The 26,990-nt window shown below is 41.5% G+C and overlaps 1 protein-coding gene across 8 annotated transcripts in view; it reads left to right on the top strand.

Moving 5' to 3' along the window:
- sipa1 (signal-induced proliferation-associated 1) overlaps positions 1–26,184 on the top strand; it is a 37,217-nt gene extending 11,033 nt beyond the window's left edge. For 3 of the 8 annotated variants that reach the window (XM_078266192.1, XM_078266195.1, XM_078266194.1), the window contains exons 2-16: positions 6,581–8,220; positions 8,537–8,661; positions 8,758–8,946; positions 10,426–10,600; positions 11,023–11,126; positions 12,335–12,492; positions 12,970–13,576; positions 13,912–14,186; positions 14,724–15,149; positions 16,230–16,356; positions 16,460–16,583; positions 17,691–17,789; positions 19,735–19,807; positions 21,015–21,093; positions 22,524–26,184. In XM_078266192.1, the coding sequence (XP_078122318.1) occupies positions 7,113–8,220; positions 8,537–8,661; positions 8,758–8,946; positions 10,426–10,600; positions 11,023–11,126; positions 12,335–12,492; positions 12,970–13,576; positions 13,912–14,186; positions 14,724–15,149; positions 16,230–16,356; positions 16,460–16,583; positions 17,691–17,789; positions 19,735–19,807; positions 21,015–21,093; positions 22,524–22,667 (3,813 nt within the window). In that variant the 5' untranslated portion in view covers positions 6,581–7,112 and the 3' untranslated portion in view covers positions 22,668–26,184. Of the gene's footprint in view, positions 1–5,666; positions 5,894–6,580; positions 8,221–8,536; positions 8,662–8,757; positions 8,947–10,425; positions 10,601–11,022; positions 11,127–12,334; positions 12,493–12,969; positions 13,577–13,911; positions 14,187–14,723; positions 15,150–16,229; positions 16,357–16,459; positions 16,584–17,690; positions 17,790–19,734; positions 19,808–21,014; positions 21,971–22,424 lie in introns of those variants that run through there. The other 5 variants (XM_078266193.1, XM_078266197.1, XM_078266196.1 and 2 more) reach the window with 5 other exon arrangements.
- Positions 26,185–26,990: the final 806 nt, after the last annotated feature.

The following is a 26,990-nucleotide window of genomic DNA, read 5'->3' as shown; positions in this document are numbered from 1 at the left end:
CATTTTCTGTTTCTGTACTTGATTCTGATTCAAAGGGAATGTGTTTATTACCCTCACACAATGGTAAACACAGATGAAAAATAACTTAATAACACTGTAGCCTATTAGATACTGTAGATGCTGAAACACCAGATAGATTATGTAGATGTGAATCATGCAAATAACTTGGTGATCCAAGTTCTGTGTGGTTCCACTTCAAAGCTGTTTACAATTCAGACCTAACCAATTAAGAACCTAAAAAACTGCAACATCTGAGGAGAGAATTAGGAATTAAGAATTAATATCACTGGTGTCAAACTAATTTAAAGTGTCAAATATAGAAAGTTTGCTAATATAACTTGGCTGTGTTAGATAGGTTAAATGGCACCGAAATACATGTGTAGATTAAGAATTTACACTAAATTAACATGGGCTGTATGTACTGGATAGTACATACATTGCGCTAATGTTTAATACACAAAGTGTCTGCAGCCTCCCTAGCAGCTCTATGAGACTATCCTCAGGCACAGCTATTAGCTAAATACTAGTCTATATCCTTCGCATTCCACTCCCGGGATTGCGCCGGCACTGCAGGAAATTCCGCCGGATGCATGTATTTTCCGTTTCCTTCCACTTTCTTTGTGTTGGAATTTTAAATTTGGTGGATTTATGAGGACTATTGTTGACTGCTCCTCAGATCTCTGCATAGCCAGACCCTCCTTCAGGGCACTTTGGAGGAGTGTCTGGCAAAGCGAGACTAGCTAAATGCTAACTTTAGCATGCTAACATGCTCACACTGTCAATGCTAACAGGCTGATCTAAAGCATAATGTTCACCATGTTCAACAGTGTAGTTTAGCATAGCATGTTAGCATGGCTAAAAAAAACATGCTAGTGTTTTTTCCTGATGCATGTCCCACCTTCAACCTTATGTTTTTCATTTTGTGCATGTTTTTTAGGCTAAGCATCCAGCTGAATTGTGAGAAATACAATTATATTTTCCGACTGTAGCCCTACAGTTATTTTTATATTTGCATACCACCTTTTTCCTGCAACCATCAAACCCATAAAGATCTATGGATACAACATCTATGCACTATCTCTTAATAACTTTGGTGTTAAACTAAAGATTATTCAGTCAACCACCATAATCTTGTGTTAGCAAGAAAAGCAAGCAGCTAAATCATGACGACGCAATATTTCTGCCTCATTTGTCCGTGTTGCCTTGTTGTTAGAGTTTGCTAAGGAATAGGACCAGAGTCACTGACACAAATATCATGTCGTGGATTTGTTCAACATATGTGGAGCCATTTCAATTTCTAAGTAGAATAAACAATAAAGCACTGGAGGACTGAATACCACATTGAAATAGGGTGGCACTAGACACGTTGCTATGGAAGCAAGGACTGATTCATGGGTCGGGGGTCTTAAGAAGCTCAGTAATCTGTAATTTGTACAAGGGCGGTGAGTGATAAGTGTCCCAAGTTCAACCCACGTTGTACGTATGTGTTGGTGGAGAGCAGGAGTGTTTTTGGCCAACCCTGGTAGTTCAGTTTGTTGTTGATACAACATGAAGGCAATCTGTGTTTTATTTTTAAAGAACCTGCTGCCAATAATCTACACTCCCACTTCGAGACAGCGGACAAAATTGATTGCTCACACCTTTTGAAGGCCTTGTGAAACATTCTGATGATGCCGCACCTTATAATTGCAGATAGGCGTAGACAAACATCACTTGTGCCCACATGGGTAATGGTGTTTGAGAACATTCGCAGGTTCCCAGAAAGAAACATGAGCAGGGTTTTAATGTCAGCAGCCTTGGCACCATACAGACGGTGCACAGAGTCTTCCCTATGTGACCCAGTGCTCAGTGTATCAGATTGGAAACCACACATGGCCAGAAATGTCTTGAATTGTCAGAGAGGAAGAAGCCTGGAGCAATCAGAGGTGTTAAATAAAGAAGTGTTTTGCATTTTTCATCACTCCACTTTTGCAGCATCTCTGTTTCATTTTGAAGCGAACATAATCAAGCCTCATGTTGGTTCAGAAACACAAGGAAGTCATTTTATAGTCCATTTAATACATTTCTGGACATATTGTTAAATCACATAAGACCGCAGCCTATTTAACACTAATCATCCATAAAAAACATTTGGCACTCATTCTATCTGCATACACTCGGATCCAGAGCTACAACTGAGGTCATATCCTCTGTATCATTTACAATTTAATAAATTAATTTAATAAAATAACAGGTTATAGTCTTTCTCCACCGGCGTTACATTCCTGGCATTGCAGATAATTCTTTAAGGCTTCAGAATTACAGTAAATATAATTTAACAATGAAATCAACATATACAAATGTGATAAAAATAGGGCTGTCAATCGATTACAAAATGTAATCTAATTAATTACATACTCTGTGATTAATTAATCGGAATTAATCACATACATAATTAACAGTGCCTGAACCGATACTTTTTAAGAAAGTAAAAAAAGAAAAGAAAAAAAAAAGGGTACTAAACAACATTTGGTGACATTAAAGAACGGCTTGTTTATTGCTAAGGCCATATGGTCAAAATTAAATGATTTAATAATAATGTATAATAATAACAATAACTTATTTCACTAGTAAATTGCTGTTGAACGACAAAAACAACCACCAGATGGGAAAAGGACATTTACAATAACTTCAAATGCACCACGAGGCTGTAGTTTACCAGCTTCAATGAGCATCGTCTGTGTTGTTTTTCTGACGGCAGCTGCAGATTGTTACATCCCGGTGTTGAATCCTCTACAGTAAAACACAGTCAAACTTTACACCGTTTAGCGTTAGCTGTCAGCATTTTAACCGTGTTTAATCCAGCTACTAGCTAGCGGTAGGCTAACGTTAGCTGCTGTCGAGTATAGTGTTAACTAGGGTCACGTGCAGCGGTGTTTGTGTTGCCGGTATCGTCTGTTTCAGAGCATCAGAGAGAAGTGCAGACATATCAGTGGCACCAGATTTCGGTAGCCAGGGTTGGCAGGAAGAAGGTTTTTACAAGTAAATGTTCCAATTAATGATCCAGGCAGCACATTCTCGTCTCCCTCCTTCATTTTAAAGTCGAATGGTGGCTAGAACGGCTCCGGGTCAAACGTCAATATGGAATGGATTAATCTGCGTTATTTTTTTTTTAGCGCGTTATTAATTAATTAACTGTCAAAGTTATTTTGACAGCCCTAAACAATGCATTCTTTTGATAGATAGATAGGTAGGTTGCAGAGGGGGAATATGAACTCAGTAGTTCTAAAATCCATGGCCTTGCATACATAAATGTGCATCATGCCTGTATCCAGTAATTTAACCCCACCTTCCCTGCCCCTTCTTGTATTAGCATTCAGATTTATGTGGATTTTGTATGTTTCTTCCCATATGTGCTCAAATCCATCAAATGCTGTGTGTCTCAAGCTCTGCCGGGGAGATAATAGGCTGAAAGACCGTCTGTGTCACCTTGTTTCGGAGCATTGCATGAACAGAGCCACACCACCAAACTCAAATGCATATTATTGTTGATGTAAGTGGTTAAAACCTGAATGTGATTGTTGCCATGGTATCGTCAAAGAGAGTGTCCTTCCAACACGTTTGCCCATTCTATGGAGACTTTGAAATATTAATGTCACACAGCCCAGGCTGTTATTTGAAAGAAAACAAGTCAGCTTCAGATCAAATATATTGGGCTGCCCTGGATACCCACATGCACATGCATAATCATGTTTATAACAAACTGCTGACAAATCTGAAACGTGTGTGAAAATAATATTACAGCAGGATAAACAGTTTGTTACAGGATATTTAAATCTGCAGCAAGCTCAGCTGCTGCTGACTCAGGTAAAACTGCAAATTAAAAAAAACCTCTTAAATAGATAACTTGTGGCCAGGCCCCCTTGGCGCACCCACATTTGGGCCCTGAGGGAGAGAAGTTTTAAGGTATTCACAATTTTTCGTGGAGCTGTGTTAACTGTTTTCAATGTGTTGGTCTCCAACACGCCTTTTGATGTGCAGAATAATTATTCAACACAACCTGTTAGGTGTGCACCTAAACAGGGAGGGTTCTGAGCATACCTGCCAACATTTGGTTTTCAAAATCCGGGAGATTTGTGAGGGGGCAAAGGCGGCGCGACCTTAACACTGTTAAGTGTACTGTAAGACCCGCTGTGTTTTAATGTGCTGGGTAATGTTATTTTTCCCGCCGTGCGCTACATTGAAATCAATGCGACACACCTTACAAAAAGCGTGGAGGTTGTCGACATGACTAGGTAAGATGCATGTAAATTGTTGGGCCCAACACTGTTTTTCGATTTCTTTGCGGGAACACCGCCTTCACCTGCCTTTTTTATCAGCTCGCTTTCGGGTCTGAACTTTCCGCGAAGCTTGCGCAGAGATCAACTGCGCAACTAGGTTGTATATGGTGTGTGAATAGGATGTGTTTCATACAAGATCTGGCAACTGGTCAACATTAGACAAACATATTGGTCCGATTATTGATAAAGGAGTTTGGGCCATGCAAATTACGGGAGTTTCCGGGAGAAATAACAAACAGGGAGGGGTCCGGGAGATGGGGCTAAAAAACGGGAGAAACCGGGGAAAAACGGGAGTGTTGGTATGGTTCTGAGGCTACTTTACAACAGCCTGATGCTGGTTGCAACCGATGCAACCAGCGGATCTGCCATGGCTAATTGTGGCTTGACAGTGACATCATCAATCCAGTTAGACTGGAGATGGAGCAGATGCCTTCAGGTGGCTGTCACAACAATTAACTAAATATAGGCCTATTGCCAAATAGAAATTATTGAAAAGCATCATAAACTAGGAAACAGAATCCCGTGAGTTAGCGCCAGTTTCAGCTTTTTCAGTGAACTCAGGGTGATTAATCAGCATCATTAAAGCTATGATGTGTGGAGATTATTCATCACTGACCATGATTATTGGCGTCGCTTTTCATATATAAATGCTTTTAAATTGTGAACTAGGCTGCTGAACGTTTAAACTAAATTCTTAGGAGTGATGACCTTGACCCCTGCAGTGGGTAATAAAATACTACTCATAAAATGCACCGACTTCCCAGATACCGACTCTCACTGCAAACTAAATTGAAATGTTTGCGGCCCTGATAACATTAACATTCATACTTTCTTTTGTGCTCCAAAACAAAAACTTGGATGGCTGTTGTTCTCTATAATGTGTCCAACACCACAATAATGAGAAAACAGGCACAGAAGACAGTGGTGAAAGTGATCAAATGCAGCATCAGACAATACAAAACAATAACGTGTTTCAAAGCATAATACAAGCCTTTTTACTCTCTTTGAAGGGCAAACATGATCCATTTTAGTATTAACATAAAAATGTTGAGAGAAACTGGCTAAATCTGCAGTCAGCAACTCTTCCTGCTCCCAGTGAGCCCCTCCAGTGTCACAGAATGTATTCTAGATGATATAAGTGTATTTTGTTATATAATATATAATATTTTGTTTACTGGCTTTTTCACAGCAAAATGGAAAAGTGTGCTTATAAATTCTCTTACTGTGAGGGAATGGAAAGAGTGTGAGAGCAGGCAAGAAAGGGAAACAAAAACTTCTTGCGACTTCCTCACTTTAATCTGTAGCCCATTTACGTTGCGTGCGTGTGTGTGTATATATGTGTCAAGCTTTTCTGGTAGCAGCTCTGCACCACTGCACCTGCTCTTTAGGCTGCAAGCACGAGAGAGGAGATTCATGTGAAAAAGCTAGACAGGAAGAAGCCTCATACCTTATTGAGACCGACAAATAGTTTCGGCTTGAGTTGATAGACGTCAGCTTGGTCAAAGACAGGGCATCTGCGACAAATGATGACAGAAACAGGCTGATCTGTACCTGAAACAAAACCCACTTTGTTGGTAAGTTTCAGTCAAAACTTACAATAATGAATTGTTTTGGGACTTAAAAAAGGGGAAGAACACTGCTTCATACTCTTTAGCACAAAACGGTTGCCTTTAAATGACTCTTCAGAACTGTATTGACTTAGAAAATATTATAAGAGCTGTTCCAAAACACTATATCGGTAGCTATTAACAATGTTTGTGTTGTTATTCTTCTATATTCTTTCAAATACTGGTGCAGGAGTGAAAGAACACACTGTTTGTGTGTGAACGTATGTGAGGGTGAGAGACAGTTTACACTTTTTTCTTGTATGTTGGCTGTAAAAGTGTCTGTAAACCAGGAAGACCCTCTCCCCTGTGTTAGTACTGTCTATTGTGAGCGTGTGCAGGGTGGATGTGGTGAGCATTAAGTCTGCTTTGGAACTATTTAGGGATACTTTGTAACGGAAAGTGTGTAAAGGAAAGAATAATAAAGAAAGAAAACAGAGGTGCAAGGCATCACTCAACAATAAAACATGTCAGATCTGCCCACTGCTTTGTTGTTGGGATTCAAAACTATCAAAACCATTTTTCTCCACAAAGTGTTTCTGTGTAAGCACTGACAAGCTGCTATGGGTTGAATATAAAGCTGTTGATTAAGATAGCACTGTGGGTGAATGGAAAGATGAGGTTGAAAAAGACATTTCTTTCTCTTTTGTTCTACAGGTGGCCAGTGGACCAGACCAAAAGGGAAGTAGCAGGCACTGAAGAGTGCAGATGAATGGATGCCATGTTAGAAGGGTTAATAGAAACAAAGCCTCTCCTACACAGAGGACTCATGCTCCAGTGATGATCCTCTCATCCTTACTCCGCAGAAAGGAGCCCCCCAAAACTGGAGCACCACCAAAACACACATCTGCACACCTGGACGGACCCCTGCAACGGGACACAGCTGCATATTCTCTTCAATCCTCTTCATTTACACTCAAGAACTTGTTGACTTGTGATAACAAAGTGTGGCACCTCACAGAGACATATACGAGAGCCCAAGGGTTGAGAAAGTTTACCAATCTTAAGTGGTGTGAATGAGGAGTATATTTGTTGCTTTCACTCAGAGAGGTTTTTCATCTTCGCGCACAGTGCTCCCATTTTTCACCAGCACCATAGAGACTAGGACAGAAATTTAACTGGAAGAACGGAAAGCTCTGGACAAGAGTGGGGAAAAGATTGTTAGACTGGAGTAGGCTTCTAAGGCAACATGCAGTCAGATGACCTCTTTGTCCGCAAGTTTCGCCGTCAGAACATGCGGCCGACTATTGCCACTGTTAACTTTGACCACAAACGAGAAGCAGGTGTAGTGGAGTGGCCGCCAAGGAGGGAGGCTGATGGAGCTGATGGAGACAGCCTCACTCCGAGCCGTGTGGGACTGACGCTGAGGTCAGTGGGCCGGGGCCACGTCATGCAGAGAAGTAACAGCGATGTAACCTTAGGAGACTTGGACTCCTCCGGGAAGGCAGGGGGGAAAGCAGCTCGGGGCGTTGGTGAGAAGGTGGGTGCGGGGGCTCAGGGGGACGGGGGTGTGCTGCTACGTAGGGAATACGGCAGCCTGTCCTCACTGGAGAGACAGACTCAAGCCCAGGAGCTGAACACAGACGACCAGGGGCCCCTGAGTCCAAATGCCCTCCGTTTCAAAGACCCTTTCCTGCTTTTGGGACTGCAGGGCAACCCTCCAGAACCTGATGGATTCTTTCGGGGTCTGTCTGTTTCCACAGGGGACTCCCCAAAACCTGCCAAACCGCCGAAGCCTGAAGGTCTGAGTAAGAAGACCAAACCCCCTCAGATCCCTCAACCTGGTCCGTATGACAACATCGGGGGCGGAGCCTGGGTGAGGAACTTCGCCCACTACGATGTTCAGAGCATCCTGTTTGACCTCACCGAGGCGGCCACAAACAGAGACAGCATTGGACGGAAAAAGAATATCACCTCAGGGGCTTCAGCCGCCTCCCAGCTGCGCCCCCTTTCTCAAGCCACCCCGTCCTCACCTGCGCAGGGTGGGGGAGGCAACGGGCTGAATGCAGATGACCCTGAGCAGTCGCTGCTGCTAGACGAAGGGGATGGCAATGATAACGAGCTCCTGCTCAGCTGCCCCCACTTCCGAAATGAGACAGGGGGAGAAGAGCAGGTGGGTCTGGGTCAATCCCAGGGGAGGCATGGACTCTGGTCGAGCCTGCGAACCCCCAACGATGCAGTGTCGGTCCTGGAAGAGCCCAGAGAGAGTCACGTCCAACAGCAGGGCAAGAGCAACTACTTTATAGAGCATGCAGATCTGGGAGCCCATTACTACCGCAAATATTTCTACATGAAAGGTACGTGTAGTACATGTTCAGACATTTTCCGGTTAATCACCTTATCATTTAGGTACTGTGCAAAAATTAGTAGGGAGGAGGGGGAGGTAAGAAAAAGGGTGTAGGGTTATGTACTTGTTCACCATAAATATATTGTTTTGATATGTTAGGGGCCTGGGGGGAGGGTATTGCAGTTAAGGAAAGGGTCCAAATTGTATTGCTTGTCAGCCCCACTCTCCACCCTAAGAATTTTTGTACATTTCTGTATGAACATCATATTCATCCTATTTTAACCCCAACACTGTCGCAGTTGCATTTACATGTATTGTCATCACAGAACACCAGAATTTCTTCGGCATGGACGATCGCCTCGGTCCAGTGGCCATCAGTTTCCGTCGAGATGAGAAAGAAGGATCCAGCGGAGCTCAGTACAATTACAGAATCATCTTTCGCACCACAGAGGTAAACCGGCACTTTTATCTCCTCAAAGCTCTTCTCCAGTTCAGTGCGTGTAAAATTGATTTGACTGGATGTGATTACTGTGAATCGTCTCCTCAGATGAAGACACTGCGAGGTTCCATCTTGGAGGAGTCTGTGCCTTCCGCCGCTCGTCACACAACCCCTCGAGGCTTGTCTCCCAAGAGGTTGCTGGAGTTCATCATGCCTGAACTGAACCTGCACTGCCTTCGCTTGGCCTCAAACTCCCCCAAGGTCCGGGACACCCTGCTGAAGCTGGATGAACAGGGGGTGAGTAACACTACGTTTGCTGACACTAAAGATTGTTGTATGTGTCAGGATATCGGATAGTGACAAATAGCAGCAACAAGCTCTTTTTCAAAGGTCAGACACAAACATTTGTTGTTGAAAAGCTGACATTCTGAAGTCTACACCTCCACAGTGATCAATCAGGTAGGTTTAGGTGTGAAAGTGCAGTTATCTATATCTGTTCATTCTTCTCTCAACTACGATGGCTGATCACTCACCATGCTGTTTTGTTTAGTTTATTTTGAGAATAATGAATAACTACACATGGTAAAAATGTTTTCATCCTATTTTCATTGTATTTTCTATCTGTAGTCCCTGACCAAGTTGTTACAGAAGGCTTCCTAAAATACAGCAAAACAAAAACAGGGCATGCAGTTTGAAGATTGGAAAAGTACACCCATTTGTTAAAAGCAGTAGAAGCAGTAGTGACATATATACAACATACACTGTAGATAGCAGTGAAAAGAAAGTTTAGTGCCGACATGTGTATGGAATAATCATCCAATAATCATCTATTGTTTGACCAGGCTGACTAGCTAAAGGCACTTATCTGCAACAGAATAGTGCAGTCTCCTCTTTTAGACCACCTAGTGACACGATAAGTATGGGTTCTTCTGTTGATATAGGCTACTTTTTGACGTAAAACATGTTGTGCACTATAAAAATGGCAACAAGCTGTCACTTCAGCTTTACCTTTTCAGTCTGTATGACGTGTCTGCATTTTGTTTTACTGTGTCATTTACTGTGTTTTTTGTTTTTCTTTTCTCATATTTCCTAAAATAAACATTCACAAACCGAAAATTATTTTAGGTTCAGTTTTATTTTATTTTTCATTAATGATTGATCTGTACATGAATATTTCATTTTGTAATTCAAAATGTTCAGCATAATAACAATTTTGTCACAAGTTCTCAGAGCCCAAAGTCGTGTCCTCAAGTAGCTTACTTTGACAAACACGAATGAATGAAAAAGTGAAACGAAACTAATGAAATGAGGAAAAGAAAATCTTCAAGTTCAAGAAGCTGCAGCCAAAATAATCATAGATTATTGATGATCGCATAATTAATTAAGCCCTATCATATAAATAGAAACATTATTTTTATGACCCTGTACATTTTATTGCAGAAGCTGTTGAACATTTAAACCCACACACACCAGATAGCCACTAGCTCCACCTTTAAGGTGAACTATTTCAGAAAGGGAATGAACAACTTTGACAAAAAGACTCCCTGTTTTAAACATTGTGCAGCCTGAACTCTGGCATAAAAACTAAAGGAGATTGATAGGTTTAATAGTGTAATGTGTGCTGTGCAGGTGTGTAGCATTTTACAACAAAAAACCTTTTAGACAAGCTTTTTGATCTGTGAAGTAAGATGTCAAACGATCAGAATGCCCTATTAGATGAAAGGTCTTGGTAGCAGGCTAATTATAAACTCTGTGCTTCTTTGTCTTCTAATGCAGCTGAATTTCCAGCGAAAGGTTGGGGTGATGTACTGTCGCGCCGGGCAGAGCTCAGAGGAAGACATGTACAATAATGAGAGCTCCGGCCCGGCCTTTGAGGAGTTCCTGGATCTGCTCGGGGGGCGCGTGCGGCTGAAGGGCTGGGAGAAATACCGAGCTCAGCTGGACAACAAGAGTGAGCTGAAAAAAACTGCACCACACCCGCATCTATTGGCTGTATCTCACCTTGTCGCAGGACCATTATCCGAAGGGCATCAGTGCACCACTGAAAGCCAAAGATAACTCCTATCTAGCCACATGTAATCTGAGTGATGCCTGCAAAATAGCATAGTCACTGCTGATTATCTCAGAGCTGTTTTCCCTTCTGTGAGCGGCGGAGAACAGCAAATGGGACAGAATTTCACCCTGACTGTGACAGTTTAAGTTTAGTCTTTCATTCATGGAAGTTGACTGATTTTGCTAAATCTCTATCTGTCTGTCTCTATGTGTGATGTGTGATGTGTGATGTGTGTGTGTGTGTGTGGGTGTGGGTGTGGGTGCGGGTGTATGTGTGAGTGTGTGTGTGTGTGTGTTTCTGTGTGTCTTTTGCTTGTGTAGCCGACTCAACTGGGACACACTCCCTCTATACGCGCTACCAGGACTATGAGATTATGTTTCATGTGTCTACTATGCTGCCCTACACAGCCAACAACACACAACAGGTAATATTTCAACAGTTACATGACATACAATTTCCTTCTCCTGTCCTTTGTGTTGCAAAAGCATTTTTCAATACCAAGTTCATCTTTTGGAATTCACAGAATGACACTTTTTTTACCCAGATGTTTCACCTCTATGCGTAAAAACAAATTGCATCAGTCTTGGTACAACCATTATTACCCATCTCTGTTCAGACTGTCATGCTTTTGGGAAATGCTTTAGAAAAAGGCTCTGTACTCCGCAACAAGCATGACATAAAAGTGTTAACTCCCACCATGAAGGTATTCACTGTCGCCTCTCAGACAGGCTTCCTGTTCAGATGACTGTCACTTCTTTATGTGCAGTTTACGGTTTAAGCCTGTTTGTTGTCACTTATAAAAAGACTGGACATGACATGCTAATATTAAGATTAAAGGTTTAAATAAAACAAAACATCGTAATGACAAAGCCCTGAGATTTCTCTTTAAACTGTCTGGTTTTTGGCAGAAACCGATTGTCATGTATTTATAGCTTAATAAAGTGGGGTGGGGGGAGTTAAATCTAGTTTCAGTTCTAGTTTTTTTTTTATTTTGTAAGAAGTATTCTTCTAAGTTTCCTAATTCACAATCAGTGAACTTTAAGTTATAAAATTCTGTATTTAGTTGTGGTAACAACAATAGCAACAGCATGGTCATGGGCATGCAAGCTTATTTTAGAGAATACTTACAGCTGCTTATCATTTTTTATTTATTTCATTTTAGTTAGCTTTTGGACTGCTCTTTTCACAAGTTAGCCTTTATTTAAATTAGCAGCATTGATTTATATAGTTTTGTTTTTTTGGACGCAAATTAAGTTTGCCTTGGCAACTACTCCCCCTGGGGTCTGCTTTAAAAAAAAATACATATAATCAACAAATGTTTACTCTTAGACTACATACAGTAAATAATGTAGCTATAACATAACCATTACAACAATACAATTACATCCATTAAAATAGAACCATGTAAATAGGGTGATAAGTAAAGCATAATAATAATCTCATCTCCCTTCTTCAAGAAATTAAAGAAAACCTATTTTAATTTATTAAGAGTAATCTCTTTAAATGCTTCTTACAACCTTTCTTGTAGATTCTTGAGACATAAAACAAGGTTCCACTTAGATGTGGCTCGTTCTTAGTTTACTATAAATACTCTGGCCTAAATCTCTCTGTGTCTCTGTTTTTCCTCTTCAGTTGCTGAGGAAGCGACACATCGGCAACGACATCGTGACGATCGTGTTCCAGGAGCCAGGCGCCCTACCCTTCACTCCAAAGGCCATCCGCTCCCATTTCCAACATGTCTTCATCATCGTTCAGGTTCATGAGCAATGCTCTGACCACACCTATTACAGGTCTGACTTAATCCTATCTCTTACTCTATGTTCAAAATAAATACTAATCATTTTTCACCTCCCAAAAAGACCTCACCTTCCTTTTACAGACTGAAATCTCTTGAGACAATATATTCATAGTCAGCCAGTGGGCCCTATATGTCATAAGAAGTAGAGATAAGTAATGAAAAGATCTGGGCTTTCAGGAAAAGAAACAAAAATAGTTCACGATTTTACTCCCCATGTCATTTATGATATGCGTGTTAAGACGGGTGTTACTATGTGCACTCTTACACATGTGTCTCATACATCATAGTAGTTGTGGTGCAGCTCAGATGAAAAAACAAATGTGTGCTCCACTGCAGCAGATTCTGTTTGTAATTCTGGAGAGCACTACACAACAGTCAAGCACTGAAAAACAAGACATAGATTGAATGTTACTGCTGCACCCTCTCTCTCTCTCACTGTGTCATTCCTGTTTTTCTCTCTCCCTCTCAGGGTGGCTGTGACACGCTCTAAAGACATGCCATTATTTGGCCCGCTGTTCCCTAAGGGCGCCCGATTCCCTCGCTCGTCTGCCTTCAGAGACTTCCTCCTGGCGAAGGTAGTGAATGCTGAAAACGCTGCGGAGAAGTCCGAAAAGTTCCGCTCCATGGCCACCCGCACACGGCAGGAATACCTTAAGGACCTAGCCGAAAACTATGTGACCACCACGCCCATCGACTCCTCCACCAAGTTCCCCCTGCTCTCTCTGGGAGGCAAGCGCAAAGACAAGCTGAAGGGTGCCAAAGGGGCCGAGCTGCACAGTGCCGGGGCACTGGTGTGGGCTGTGATGGTCAACAGCGGAGATGAAGTGGAGGCGTGGGAGCACAGGCTCCCCTGTCTGCTCGGGGTGTCGGCTGAGTCGGTGGTGCTCATTGAGAGGTGCACACGAAAGGTGGTGTTTAACTGCTCCTGTCGAGATGTCATTGGCTGGAAGGCAGTGACAGAGGCTAAGGAGGGGGGGCCCTGCTTGGATATCTTCTATGAGCGCGGAGAGTCAGTGTCAATCAGTGTGATGGAGAGCCAGGCAGAGGATATACGAGAGGTGGTGCAGAGGCTTGAGGTGGGTGATTGTGTCCAGATTTAATATTTTGCAGTGGTTGGTGTATGTTTGGTGGTGTATGGTTTATTATAGGGGCGGCTGTGTGGCTCAGGAGGTAGAGCAGGTCGCCCTTTAACCACAAGGTTGGCGGTTCGGCTTCCCCCTTCCGCATGCCCAAGTGTACTTGAGCAAGACACTGAACCCAAAGTTGCCAGTGTATGTCGGTGTATGAGTGTGTTTGTGAATGGGTAAATGAGAGGCAAATTGTAAAGCACTTTGTCCGATAAGGTAGAATAGCTCTATATAAATGCAGTCCATTTACCATTTATCGTTTATCTTTTTCTGCTCCTCTGCAGCTGGTGACACGGGGCTGTGAGGCTCTCGAGGTTACCCCCCTGCGTGACGGAGTCGGGCAGCCCGGCTTCCTGATGAACGAGGAGGGCTTTGTGACGGAGCTGCAGCGCTTCTGTTACGCTGAGAGCGGAGGCCTGCAGCTGTGGGCTCGTGTGGTGCGGCTGTGTGGACACTCGCTGGTTCACCTGAGCCCCGAGGAGAGGACCAGGCTGCTCCGCACTGCGCACAAGATCCACATCACTGTCATTCCACCGGACGAGAACGGCAAGCCTCGCAGGTGGGTGGGGCTGCAGATATGAGGAGGAGGAGAGAGAGAGAGAACGTTAACAAGGAGAAAGGGCTCATGGGTATAAAGCATGCTCCAGAAAGTGGAGAGTGGATCCAGTGAGGTGGTGAGAGAGAGATTGACAGCAAATAAGGAGGAGGGGGTTAGTGAGGCAAGTCATTTCAGGAAAACAAGAGAGGTGCCACTCTGGGGTCACAGCTCACTCTACTGTTAATGACGGCCTGCAGTCAGTGTCACACCAGCCGGTTAACAACCAATCAATCCCTCTAATGATCTTTAATCACACTGGCACAGGCTGTCCCACTGCTAACAGCACTCTTTCAACTCAGCTGAAGTCAGAGAGGGGGCATAAACAGCTGTGGAGAGAATTAAAATAAAACCATTATTAAAGTGGAACCTCTGCATCTCTTAACTCTGCTTCGAGTGTCCCAGAGAATCCCAGTGGTGTATGTATATTTCAGTCCTGAGAAGCCTGGTGGAAAAGAGAGTTGTGATGGCTTTGTTCTTAGTATGTTTTATGATTTGCAGAAGTTTCTCCGAGCTGTACCAGAAAGCAATCAAGGATGCGGAGTGTAAACCCGGCGAGGCTCAGTCTGGAGTGGCCTGGGTACTCGACGAGAGGGAAGAAGAGGAGGATGAGGAGGAAAAGAAGGAGGAGGAGGAGGAGGAGAAGGAGGAAGAAGCGAAGGAAGACGAGCTGAAGGCGAGTGGGGTCAATGAAGCGGACATGACGGAGGTGCAGGTGGAGGCCGAAGAGGGCGGAGGACAGTTGTGTGATGAAGGGCAAAGTGAGAGTAGCCATGGCTTGCTCCTTACGCCACCCAGCTTACCTTTGTTACGGGCCACTTCTCTGCAGGACCAACCAGCCAATCAGAGCCAGGAGGACAGGGGCTCGCAGCTCACACGCAGCTGCTCTTTGGAGAAACCGCTGTTCTACAGGGATACGTGTGATGGGTGAGTGTTACTAAAGCTCATGTTATTGATCATACAAGCTGTCATGGCCTGATATATGAGTGTTATGTGGGAATTAGAGAGAGAGAGAGAGATAGAGAGAGAGAGAGAGAGAGAGAAAGAGAGATAATGTGAATAAGAAATGCTGCGTTGCAAGATCTTTCTAGTTACATCTGCAAACTAGGAGACCATCAGGTAAAAGGGCTGTTAAATCATCCAACATGGCTGAAAATATCCTCAAACTGAAGCTGACTCATCACAATTTAATCTCAGAGTCAGTGCGTCACGGAGTAAGGACACCAAGTCACTCTGCTTCACTGAACTTAAAATTATGTTTCACATAAAAAAAATCACTTAAATGTTCCTTTTTCAATTTAAATGTTTGTTATTTTACTCCAGTGTGTAACTATTTGGATGGCTGCACAGTAAAAAGTTAAACATTTCCAGACCATTAAAGTTGACAGCAAGTCAGGTAAATGACAACAAGAAAGCAAATTTGTTTCCTTTAAACAATCACAGATATTAATCTTCACTGTGCATTTCCTCATCCTCTTGAGTATCAGTGTTGTTTTCTGACAGTCACAACAAAGTTTACGAAGTATTAAGCTCCAGGGACAGAGAAAACCACCTATGTAAAAGCAGCAGAACATGTATGTATCTGCCTGACAAATACATTTGAGCACATCGGAGGGTTTTACCGTGAAAACTCCAAAAGGCCACAGCAGCTTGAAGAGGAAATTGTGCATGAAGAAACTATACATGTTAATATTAAACTATGCTGCTCCCAAAATGTATTTGACTGTTTTTTTTATTGTCACACAAAGCAGAACTGAATAATCTGAGGGAAACCACATCAGATATGTTAGAGCAGGATAGCAAACATGAATCAGGCCTACATCTAAGCCATCCTGGAGATTACTTGTCTAAGTGCTCCAGTTTCTGTTTTGACCTCTGGATTGGATAAAAACAAAAAATGTCACAAAGCATCAACAGCAAATTTGCTTTGTCCCCCCTCCCCCCCCCTCCCCCCCCCCACACACACACACCCACCTCCACATCTCTCCCTCCCTGCACGGTGGACAGGCACGTGTACGACAATGTGGGGCTGAAGGGGGAACGCCACATCTATGAGAACGTCGGCGAGCTGAGAGACGCCACACCTGATCTGATCCTGGCCGTCAAACCCAAGGTTCCCCTAGAGGACAAACAGGTGACAGACTGAGACGAGAAGACATCTGAGTGGTTTCTCTTCTATCACTCCATCCCCTCTCTGACAGTGTCGCTTCCCCTCTTTCTCTATCTCTTGTCTTCAGTTCATGGGTGCCGAGTTTGGTGACGACAAAGCTTCGGTGAGTGACTCGTCTTCCCAGTTGTCATGTTTAGACCGAGCTGAAAGAAATTCACGAGCCCTAAGTCTTCATAACTCCATCACCAAGAGTAAGTACTTCCCTATTCCTGCTGATTTAAAAAAAAATATTATCTTTACAAATAAATGTATATCATTTTAATATTTATAATATATTTATAATCCCTTTGGCAAAAGCAATGGCAACATATTAAATAAAAAAATAAATGTGTGTAAATGATTTGGGAGACAAAGAGCACAAAGAGATACTGTATGATAATGACCCTGATCCAAACAAAGCTCAATTCTCAGATACAAGGGCTGACACAACTGCTCAAATGATGCCAGAATGGAATATTTACACATTTGCAAATAATCGCTGCCTGGTTTGAGCCTCAAATTCCTTTTTTCCTTATTTTTTCTGCCTTAAGCCACTCTCTTCATTATCCTCCCTCTCCTCCCCACTGCATTCCCTTTGTTCCTCCGCTTTCATCCACAGTGCCCCCTATCCCGCTAATCTAATATCACCCCTGCTCTGCTGCCACCCCCTGCCAGGGCTGGGATAAAAGGGGGACAGATGGGAGGTGGGAGGGGTTGAGTTTTAGGCAGCCCCAAATCAAGGAGCCCCTCTCACACCATCTGCTCTGCCTCCGCTGAGACTATGAGACTCATCATTTAATCGCCATAAGAGCATACTTGCTCATCCTCTCATCTGATTCTTCCGATTTTTGTGTGTGTGTGTGTGTGTGTGTGTGTGTGTGGGGGGGGCAGTGCAGCCTCTGAAGCCTCTGATTGTTTACATCATGTAATTTCACAATAAGTCTGTTAAAATGCATCCCAACTTTTAAACTATTAGATTAAATTCAAGGCCTTAACAGATCTTAAAAAGGAACAATTGTACATTTTTAAAATGTGTTTAAAGTTTTTATTAATTTGGTTATTTTATTCAAAATATTATTTGCTATTATATTTAGGTCGCCGACTGAATCTTGACTGAAAGAAATCCTACATACATCATAACAGTTTCTCCTTGTCCCTAGATATTCTGCCCCTGAATCTGACCAGCATTAACACAGCAGCATCCCCCAGTGGTGGCTTTTTGTTACTATAGAACGGCTGCTCAAAAGGCTGCAGTCCCACTGTTCTGCTGTATTGTCCCATAAGAAAGCGTGATCAATCTCAACTTTTTTTTGTCTCAGTTCTCTCAGAGACGACAGATTCAACTGAGGAGGAGTGGCAGTCCATCGCTGACCTGGCCACAGCCTGCCGCAGCATCCTGGAGGCTTTGTCACGAGAGGGTGAGGAACTATTTATATATGTACACCTCACTTACTGAAAAATAATACAATAAGCTGTTAGTGGTTAGCACATGTCTAATACCACAATTTTTAAGATTCACGTTAGATGAACTTGTGTTTTTTTGTATAAAAGTGACTGTAATGTTTGCCCTTTGATGGACTGGCCAATAATTAATTGCATTTACAATATACTGTATGACCAAAAGTATGTTGACACCCCTGGCTGTATACTTTTGGTCTTTTGTATGGTGGCCCCGAGAGCTCAATGCACTACAAATTAAGAAAGCACATGCATATAGACCAGGGCTGGGTATCGTTTAAAAATACTAGTACCCTTAAAGCGATACCAATACCAATTTCATTTGGTACCTTTTTGCTACCTTTTTTCTGTACTCCATTTGATAAAAATCATGTGAATGGAAGCATCTTTGCATGCTGAACTGCCAACTCCGTTAAATACACCACGCCACAGGGTTTGTATGGGTTGTAGCTGCTGCGGTAGTGGGCCAATCGCACGTCACATTAAATCAAAGAACGTTTGCGGTGATTGGCTGCGAGCAAAACTATTCAAATAGTAATATTTTGCCTAGATCTGTGTACAAAAAGGATCAAATGCAGGTATCGTTTCACTGGAGAATAGAGCTGTATATTGGCAAGAATCTGGCGATACGATACATATCACAATACATGGGTCACGATTAAATATATTGCAATATATTTCGATACTGTGCGTAAGGCGATATATTGGGATTTTTTTAAAGTATAATTTTAGAAAAACTAATAAAAAAAAAAAAAGACATGATGTGCATAAAACTCAAAGAAGTTTACTTTAGGTAAACAATTCAGTACACAGAAAATCAAACTGCCAGTTTGGGAATGTGGTTCACAGGTTCTTAGTGAGCAAATTTTTATATACTAAAGTAGGCCAAAGTTCAGCCATAGCTACATTGTTAGCTTCTAGCAAAAAGTCTGGCACTGCTAGGCACTGTTAGGCACTGTTAGGCAAGGACACTAGTGGTGTGTCTCAGCATAGCCATCTAGCAGTAGGGGGTTTAAACACAACATAAACGTGAACCACTGTCTTACATGAATATTTTTGAACGTAAAAAAAAATCGATATTGCCTTTTTGAAAAATTAAATATCGCGATAATCAAGTGTATCGATTTTTTCTTACACCCTTACTGGAGAAGTTATGCTACTACTCCATATTGGGTTATTTTGGGTCGATACCTTAAAGGTATCAAGTACCGATACCCAGCCCTAAATTGTCAAATGACACAGCACCAGCAAATGAAGAAACATCTTCACCAAAAAATATTCAAACTGTAGTTTTTTATGGTTTGGGCCCCTTCATTCCAAATAAGTGAAAGCTTAATGATTGGCGTACACTGATAATTTAGACAAAGGTGTGCTTCCAGCTCTGTGGCAACAGAGTGAGAAGGGCCTTACCTGTTTCAAACTGACAATGCGCCTGTTCACTAAGTTAGGTCCATACAGAAATGTGTTTTCTGAGTTTGGTGTGGAAAAACGTGACCAGCTGGCACAGAGGCCTGACCTCAACCCCACCCAACACTTTTGGGATCAACTGGAACACCGAAAGCGAACCAGGCCTTATTACCTGACACCAGTGTCTGACCTCCTCTTGTGACTGAATAGAAGTAAATTTCTGTAGCCTGGTTCCAACATCTTGTGGAAAGCCTTCCCACCTCATAAGTTTTGGAGTGAGAGGTTTAGCAATCACATGGGTGTAATAGGGTTAGGGCTAGTCCACATAATGTTGGCCATATGAGAAAGAAAGTAGTGGATCTGCACTCTTGCTTTAGGAAGTGTATGAATGACAGCTTGTTCCATACTGAGAGAAAGTCTGCCATCTTTGTCTCCCTCATCTTTTCTATGTATGGCTATTTTAAATGATAATAATGTGGATAATGTTCTTTACCACAGACCGTAAAGCCGGAGACCCCTCGCAAGCAGGAGCTGACCAGACAGACGGCAAGCTGAAAGACTCAAAGGAAAAGTGGGTTGCTATACAGTACACACAGGGTGAAGCAGACAGTTCAATATCTCTGTAGTTAGTCTCTTGGTTTTTGTTTTCTCTGAATCATTGCACACATCCCTTTTCTCAGCTTTACTTCTTCATTCTCTCAATTATTTAGACTTTATCGGCCACGTCCAACTGTTTGAGACAATGCGTGAGACATTGCGAGGGTTTCTCTCCCCCATAAAAAGAGCCCTCACTCAGTGATGCACTTGCAGCATGCACATGCAGACACAGATGCATACACACACACAGCTTGTCTGACTCACTGTCATCATCTTTCTGATCCATATTATTTTTTATTTTTACAGCTCCTTGGTCGCCTTATTTTTCTTTGTGTCTAAACATACAAAGTCCACAGAACTGTAGGCCAAAAGCAAATCAGAAAATTTGTAAATAAAAAAATAACCAAAGACCAACGTGACACTTTTCTTCAGAAGAAGTCTCTGGTATTGTAGGTGCAGTTTATGTCCATCAACATACTGTAGACGTCAGCATTGATGACTTGTTCACTTTTAAATGTGGCTTCAGCTAGCATGTAAAATGCTTTGTGAACCTGAACTTGCAAATTGCAATAATTATCACGTTGTTTTTTAAGTAGATACCAGTTCAACAAAAGAGAGAGATTCTGATTATATTTAGTGACTAAAAGGATAAAATATACAGCCATAGCATTAATCATTAAAGGTAAAAATATACTACTAGGCCCAAAACATCTGTCGACAATGCCATGTTCTTTACTTTAAAAGCGTTATCACTCTGTTCACACCACCAGGAGCCACGTTATGTATAACTGCACTCCAGATGAAATGCATCATGGGATGATCAGTGATGACTCACTGAAAATAAGTCTGCTAGTCAGTCTTAGCAATTACTTTAAATTGATCTTTGAGTATTAGAGGTTTCATTTAAGGCAGCAGGGACAATGTCTCGAGCTCCGTGGCTGCTACAGTGACGGACGGCTCCACGACCAATCAAGCAAACTGAAAAGTTCACTCTGTATGAGATGAAGGGAGGTGTTATAACAGGAGAAGAGAACTTTTTCTTATAAAAGAAAAAAACCTTTCTATAATATGCAGCAGTGAAGACATTCATCTTGTTGATTTGTTACTAAACCATTAATGCATTACAAACCATGAGATTCTGTAATTGCTTTTGATGAAGTGTCACTGCCTCTTTGTTGCAGTGACTCTCCAGGCCACCTAGAAGAGAAGGTGTCGCAGCTGGAGTCCATGCTGAAGAGGCTGCAGGATGACCTGCAAAAGGTGCTTTGACTTCTGTGACTGTTTTTCTCTGTAATACTATTTTCAGTGAGCTCTACGGGAGAGTGAGCAGGTAGGAAAAAGTATTTGAATTGTTTAGCTTCCGTAGCTGGAGCGAGATAATTTGTAGTTCTGATGCAGGCTTTTGTTTTCTTGTACAAATCCTCCAGTCCATTCAGCCATTTCAAGTCACAGCGGGCTCACTGTAGATGCATCAAATACAAAAACACTTAAAAAGCATTTATTTATTCATGATGTTGTTGTAAATTTGTACAGTAACATTTCAGATGTTTTTAAATATTCCCATATAGTTTAAAAAAAAATGTATGTACAACAACTCCTTTAATGCTGTTATCAATATTTTCTAGTACATTCTACTAATGTATGTATGTAGATGTCAAAGAATACTGTATGTGATGAACTCCTTAGTCATATTCTCGACCTCGGAAACAGAAAACAAAAAACCATTCTCAACACAAAGTCCACTTGTGTTTCCGGAGCTTTCAACCACATCTCGTTGCCTTCCTCAGCGGATGTAGTGAGATTGTCAGTAGTACACAAGTGGACCTTGTGTTGAGAATCTTTGGTCAGTTGTGTATGTGTCTCTGTGTGTACACATATTATATAAACATATTATTCCTCCCAATTATATGGAACTTTTCTATTTATTTTTAACTGCTATTTCCATTATTGATCTAATGATTATTCTTCTAATCAACCAATCCTTTAGTCTATGAACTCTCAAGAATAATGATAAAATAGTGCTGAAACAATAATTGATTAGTTGATCAACAGAACATTAACCTTATTAATATAATCAATTAATCGTATGTCATTTATGAAGCAAACATTAAATATTCTCTGTTTCCAGCTGTAATAATTTGCTGCTTTTCTCTGTTTTATATAAACGGTGAATGGGCTTTGGGCTCTTGGTTGGACAGAACCAGCAATTTAAAGCTGTCACTTTGTGCTCTGGGCAATTGTGATGGCCATTTTTCACTATTTTCCTTTTTTTTTAATTACATTTTATAGTTCAAACAATCATTGAAAGATGATCATCAGATTCAATAATGAAATTAATAGCAGCCCTACCGATTAAAGGTGATTAGTTAGTTACTCTGTCTGACCAGCAGCCTAAGACCACAAAGCACTGAGACTACTGTCATTAAGAGTCTGAACTATGATTTTCTGTCAAAGAAATCATCAGTTCAATGACTAATTGGTTCAGCACTGTTTTGGATCACTTGTTTTTTTTCTCACTGCAGCGTGATGTGCTTCTCGACACTGTTTGTGTTGTTTTTATTTCAAGCTCTGTGTTTATGTGTGCCCACTAGTTTCCTTAAAGCCACCGCTGTACCTGTCGCTCCCCTCCCGTTCCTGCCACAGCGATCTGAGCGACGGCTTTTGTTTTGTTGTGTGCCGATGTCTTTCAGGAGAAGGAGGACAAGGCGGTGCTGCAGGCCGAGGTGCAGAGCCTCAGGCAGAACAACCAGCGGCTGCAGGAGGAGTCGCAGAGCACAGTGGCTCGCCTCATCAAAGTCACCGAGCTGCTGTGCAACGTCAACAAGCCCTGTTAGCTTCACTACTGCATGGGCAAAACACACAAATCGGCAGAAAGATGCTAATCGTACAACGTGCTTGTACGCTCAGTAGACTTATTTTGTTCGTAGGCTACATATTTGCAAAGGCAGACACACACACGCATCCCCTTCTATCTGTGTATCACCACAGTCTCCATCCTGAATCATAGACCTGCCTGTTGGTGAGGCAGTATGCAAATCAACCCATAAAAAAGAAAGAAATGACATTTCCAACATCCCATGACCTTCATAGACTGATCAGTGTGCAGCTCTCAGGCTGCTGCGTTTGTGTTCTATGTCAGAGTGCTTCTCTCGGTGTGTATGATACAGTATGCGCGGGGATGTGTGCCGCATGTGTGTGTGCGTGCGTGCAGCTGTATGTGTGCGTCTCTTACTGTACTTTGCTTCAAATACTTGACAAGCTGGGCTGAATAGCACATGCATAAAAAGTGGCAATTAAGACTGAGAGACACTGTATAGCATGTTTGGTGGTGTCTTATCTTAAATGACCAAAAGTGTGTGTGTGTGTGTGTGTGTGTGTGTATATATATATATATATATATATATATATATATATATATATATGTGTGTGTGTGTGTGTGTGTGTGTGTGTGTGTGTGTGTGTGTGTGTGTGTGTGTGTGAACAGTAGTATTGCTATCTTCTCAGCCAGGCGTGTAGTTGCAATGTCTGAGGGTGGTTCTGCTCCGGCGCTGGAAGTGTGGAAGGCCTTGAAACAAAACAACAAGAAAAAAAGGGAACATGACAATGACAAGCCTGTAGGCAACCTTCTACTTCAATAGATGTAATGATGCTAACTGACTCGCCTCAGAGCAAGGCCTGTCACATAAGGAAATCATTATCTGCCCTCATTACTCTCAGTAGTACTATATTTAAGAAACTCTGAAGTTTTTAGAGAGACAATTTAAAAAATCCATACATAAAAAAAGACGTAAACTGGAAATGTAAAAAAACAAAAAAAACAAAAAGGACTGAGCATGCTTGTTTCTCCTGGAAGTATGAAAACAGTATTAAAGGGATACTGAAAAGGGTTATACCTCTCCTGAAGATGCAGACAATGGCAGGAAAAGAACTGCTTTGGCTTCCTTCCATGATTGCCTATAGCTGTTTTCTTCTAACCTCACTATTGTAGCAGCCATACTGTAGAAGATCTCCTCTTGCTGGCCTGAACAGCGAAATGCCAAAAGGCGGCTTTTTCTTTCAGCTGGCAAAATAGCTTTGGGTGTCAGAATAATACACCTTGAACTAATAGTGAAATACAGAATATTGTATTTAAATATGTTTTGTGTTCGGCTGATGTCTACAGTGACTATTTTGGGTAATTGTTTAGTATGGCTTATGAGTGGTAGGGGTTAAGGACAATAGGTGAAATCTTACCATTCCACCCTGATGTGTGTTTGTGTGTGTTTTCTGTGTCATTCTTGCACCTTTTTTTTGTAAAATCAGCACTGGATAGGGCACATACTGTACTTTATTTAGCCCAGGTTATGTCTTGCTCAACATAAGAAGGTGGATGCGATCTCATCCCCCCTGACACCACCTTTACCTCACCTTTTTGTGTCCGCTGCTGATGGCGCCAATAACAAACATATATTCAGAGGGGTCAGACTGCTTCTCCTCAGTGCCAACGAAAAAGCCCAGGCAGCTTTCCTGAATCCCACCGAAATCAAACAGAACTGACCACAAAATGAACTTCAAACTCTAAACTCTGACAAAAAGGGATGCCAAACGTTCGCCAGTCACTCAGACTCTCTTGTTTCTTGTACAAACTTACTCTTGTAATTTTATTTTAGAGTCACTGTGAATACCTGGTACCAGCATATTAAGATACAGTATATACAGATTAAATTATGAATCTAAACTTTATCAGTATGTGAAGATACTGAATGTACAGCTGAACTGTTTCATGTTAGTGCATTGGGTTGTGTATGCCCACCTTTTGCAGGATTATTATGCAGAGAAGTGGTAATTGTGGCCATGCAGGGGTCCTGTTTCATCTCCTGTACATGCTGAAGCCTTGTGACTGAACAGGGAGACGGTGGTGTGAGAAGACCTGTTTTACTGTGTCTTGTATAGTTATTTAGATTGTAGGAGGTTGGTCAAGCATGAGAATGTGCCAAGCAACTTCCAAGCTCCCCTCTGTACGTGTGTATGTATAAAAATGTAACTTATTAATCATGCAAATGTGGATTTTCTTGTAGCTGTTTAAACGGGATGGAAGTCTTGAGAAAAAATGTGGAAATAGGACAAAAAGGAAAGGTGGGTTTGGTTATACATTTTAGTTTATTTTGTAGAAAATCAACAATGACATCATATGACAAAATCTATCTGCAAATCTTGCTAAATGTAACTATGGTTCTTATTATCATTCTAGTATTGAGCTATTTCAGCTATAGCTCGTATTTATTAAGGTCTTAAAACACCATTAGGTACGCCTTAATGAGTGAAACTCTTCTTTCAGAATGGAGGGTCAAACTGGTCATACTGGTGTTATGTGAAGTCTTATTTCTCTGACTGTGTGCCTACCAGAAAATGTAATGTATGCTAAGCCAGCTTAGTGACCTCATTTCTTTGTCTTTGGTTGCACTTACCAAGGTTTTTTTTTGTGGCAGATGAAGGATTTTCTAAGAGACCGTCACAACATCTGGTCTTTTATCTGCTGTGCAAGGAAAAGTAATTGAGTCACACATGATCCGAAAGAACAGATGATAATAATAATAATAATAATAATAATAATAATAATAATAATGATAATAATAATAATAGATGTGTGTTGTTGGTCTGAAGAATCACTGAAGCTCAATGAGTACCACCGACAAATATGTGATTTTTAAAAGGGAATTAAAAGGAAGAAGGTGCTGAAAATGACTGCTGATGCATTATAATCAAGTTTAAGTTGAAATGAATGTGTTGAATGGAGTATGCTTCCTCTAAAGGATGATTGTTTTGATTTTTAAATATTTAAAAATAAGAAAATCTACTGGAGTATTTGAAAAAGAAAATCTGATTGTGGCTCGATGAACTAAAAAAGGGTCAAAAGAGGTAAAAAAACAAACAAACAAAAAAACAGCTATATTTTGGGCCTCAAGTACTGCATTTACTTGACCTAATCTGGAAATGAGTTGACAGAGACGTTTTGTCAACACAGTGACGAATCACCCAAAGGCAGATAATGTTTGAGATATTTGTGTAGCTGCTTTTTAGATTTGATGGTGGGAGGTGTTTGTCATTCTGTTTTGGTTTGTGGAAGATAAACAACTCCAAAAAAAGCAAATGGCTGGAGTGAGAGTATGGAGTTTTTTAAATATTGTTTTTTCTCACCAACATAGAGAAAGATCACTGTTAAAAAAAAAAAAAATTGTATTGTTTGAATTGGTGTTTGGAGGAAAAACAGATGTAAACGTCACTTAAGTACGATTTTTAGTAATCAATTGCTCACTCAACACCTCTATTTACTCTTCATTTAACAAAAAACAATTAAAAGAAAAAAATAGAGTTATCAGTATTATTTTATGTCTTTATTGATTTGCATGATTGAAATCAGGAGCAGGGATAGAAAGAGTATTTAGCAAGTTGACCCTATTGTGAATTTATAGTGTTCATGGGATGTAAACTTGTGAGGTAATCGGATATGGTGAAGATGACTTTGGTGGCTACAAATAGGTAGATCTTCATTTTGTCCAGGACTTCTGAGGCTCTCACGTCCTGGACTAGACTCTGATGATGAGGTGAAGGTCAAACAAAGCTGAAAAAAACAGCTGAAAGCAGCGCAGGAAGAAACTGCTTTAAGGTCTGACAACAACGACATGATTAGTCTCAGACAGAGGTCATGGCCAAATCAGATTGGCTGAAAAGAAAAGAATGCAAAAGTTGACAAAGTGGGATTTGGCTAAAACATGAGGTTTTGGCTGTAATTGAAGTAGCGAAAGGATGAGGAGTATACAAAACTATTCAGTCCATGTATATGGGCAAATAGGCTATGGTTGAAGTACTTTTAGAAGTGATTTGGTTTTTAGTTTAGATCTGCATTTACACTGTGAATCACACCTTCAAACAACAATCCAGCATTAGCATCAAATAGCTCCCCTAATATGAATTTGGGAAAAAATAAAAGGTTATGGTAAACCTTAGCCTACTACAGAATTTATTCCATATCAGTGGTTCTCTACACCCAGAGTACTGCTGGGTTTCAGTCCAACCAGCTGGTTATTTGCAGTGATGTTCCAGGTGTACATCAATCCCACAGCTGAGAGGAAACCCAGCAGCTCTGAGAAGAAGTATTAAAAACCACTCATTCTACA

This window comes from Sander vitreus, chromosome 13 (genome assembly GCF_031162955.1).
Source record: "Sander vitreus isolate 19-12246 chromosome 13, sanVit1, whole genome shotgun sequence".
Lineage (NCBI taxonomy): Eukaryota > Metazoa > Chordata > Actinopteri > Perciformes > Percidae > Sander > Sander vitreus.
This window is presented reverse-complemented; position numbering and strand designations above follow the sequence as displayed.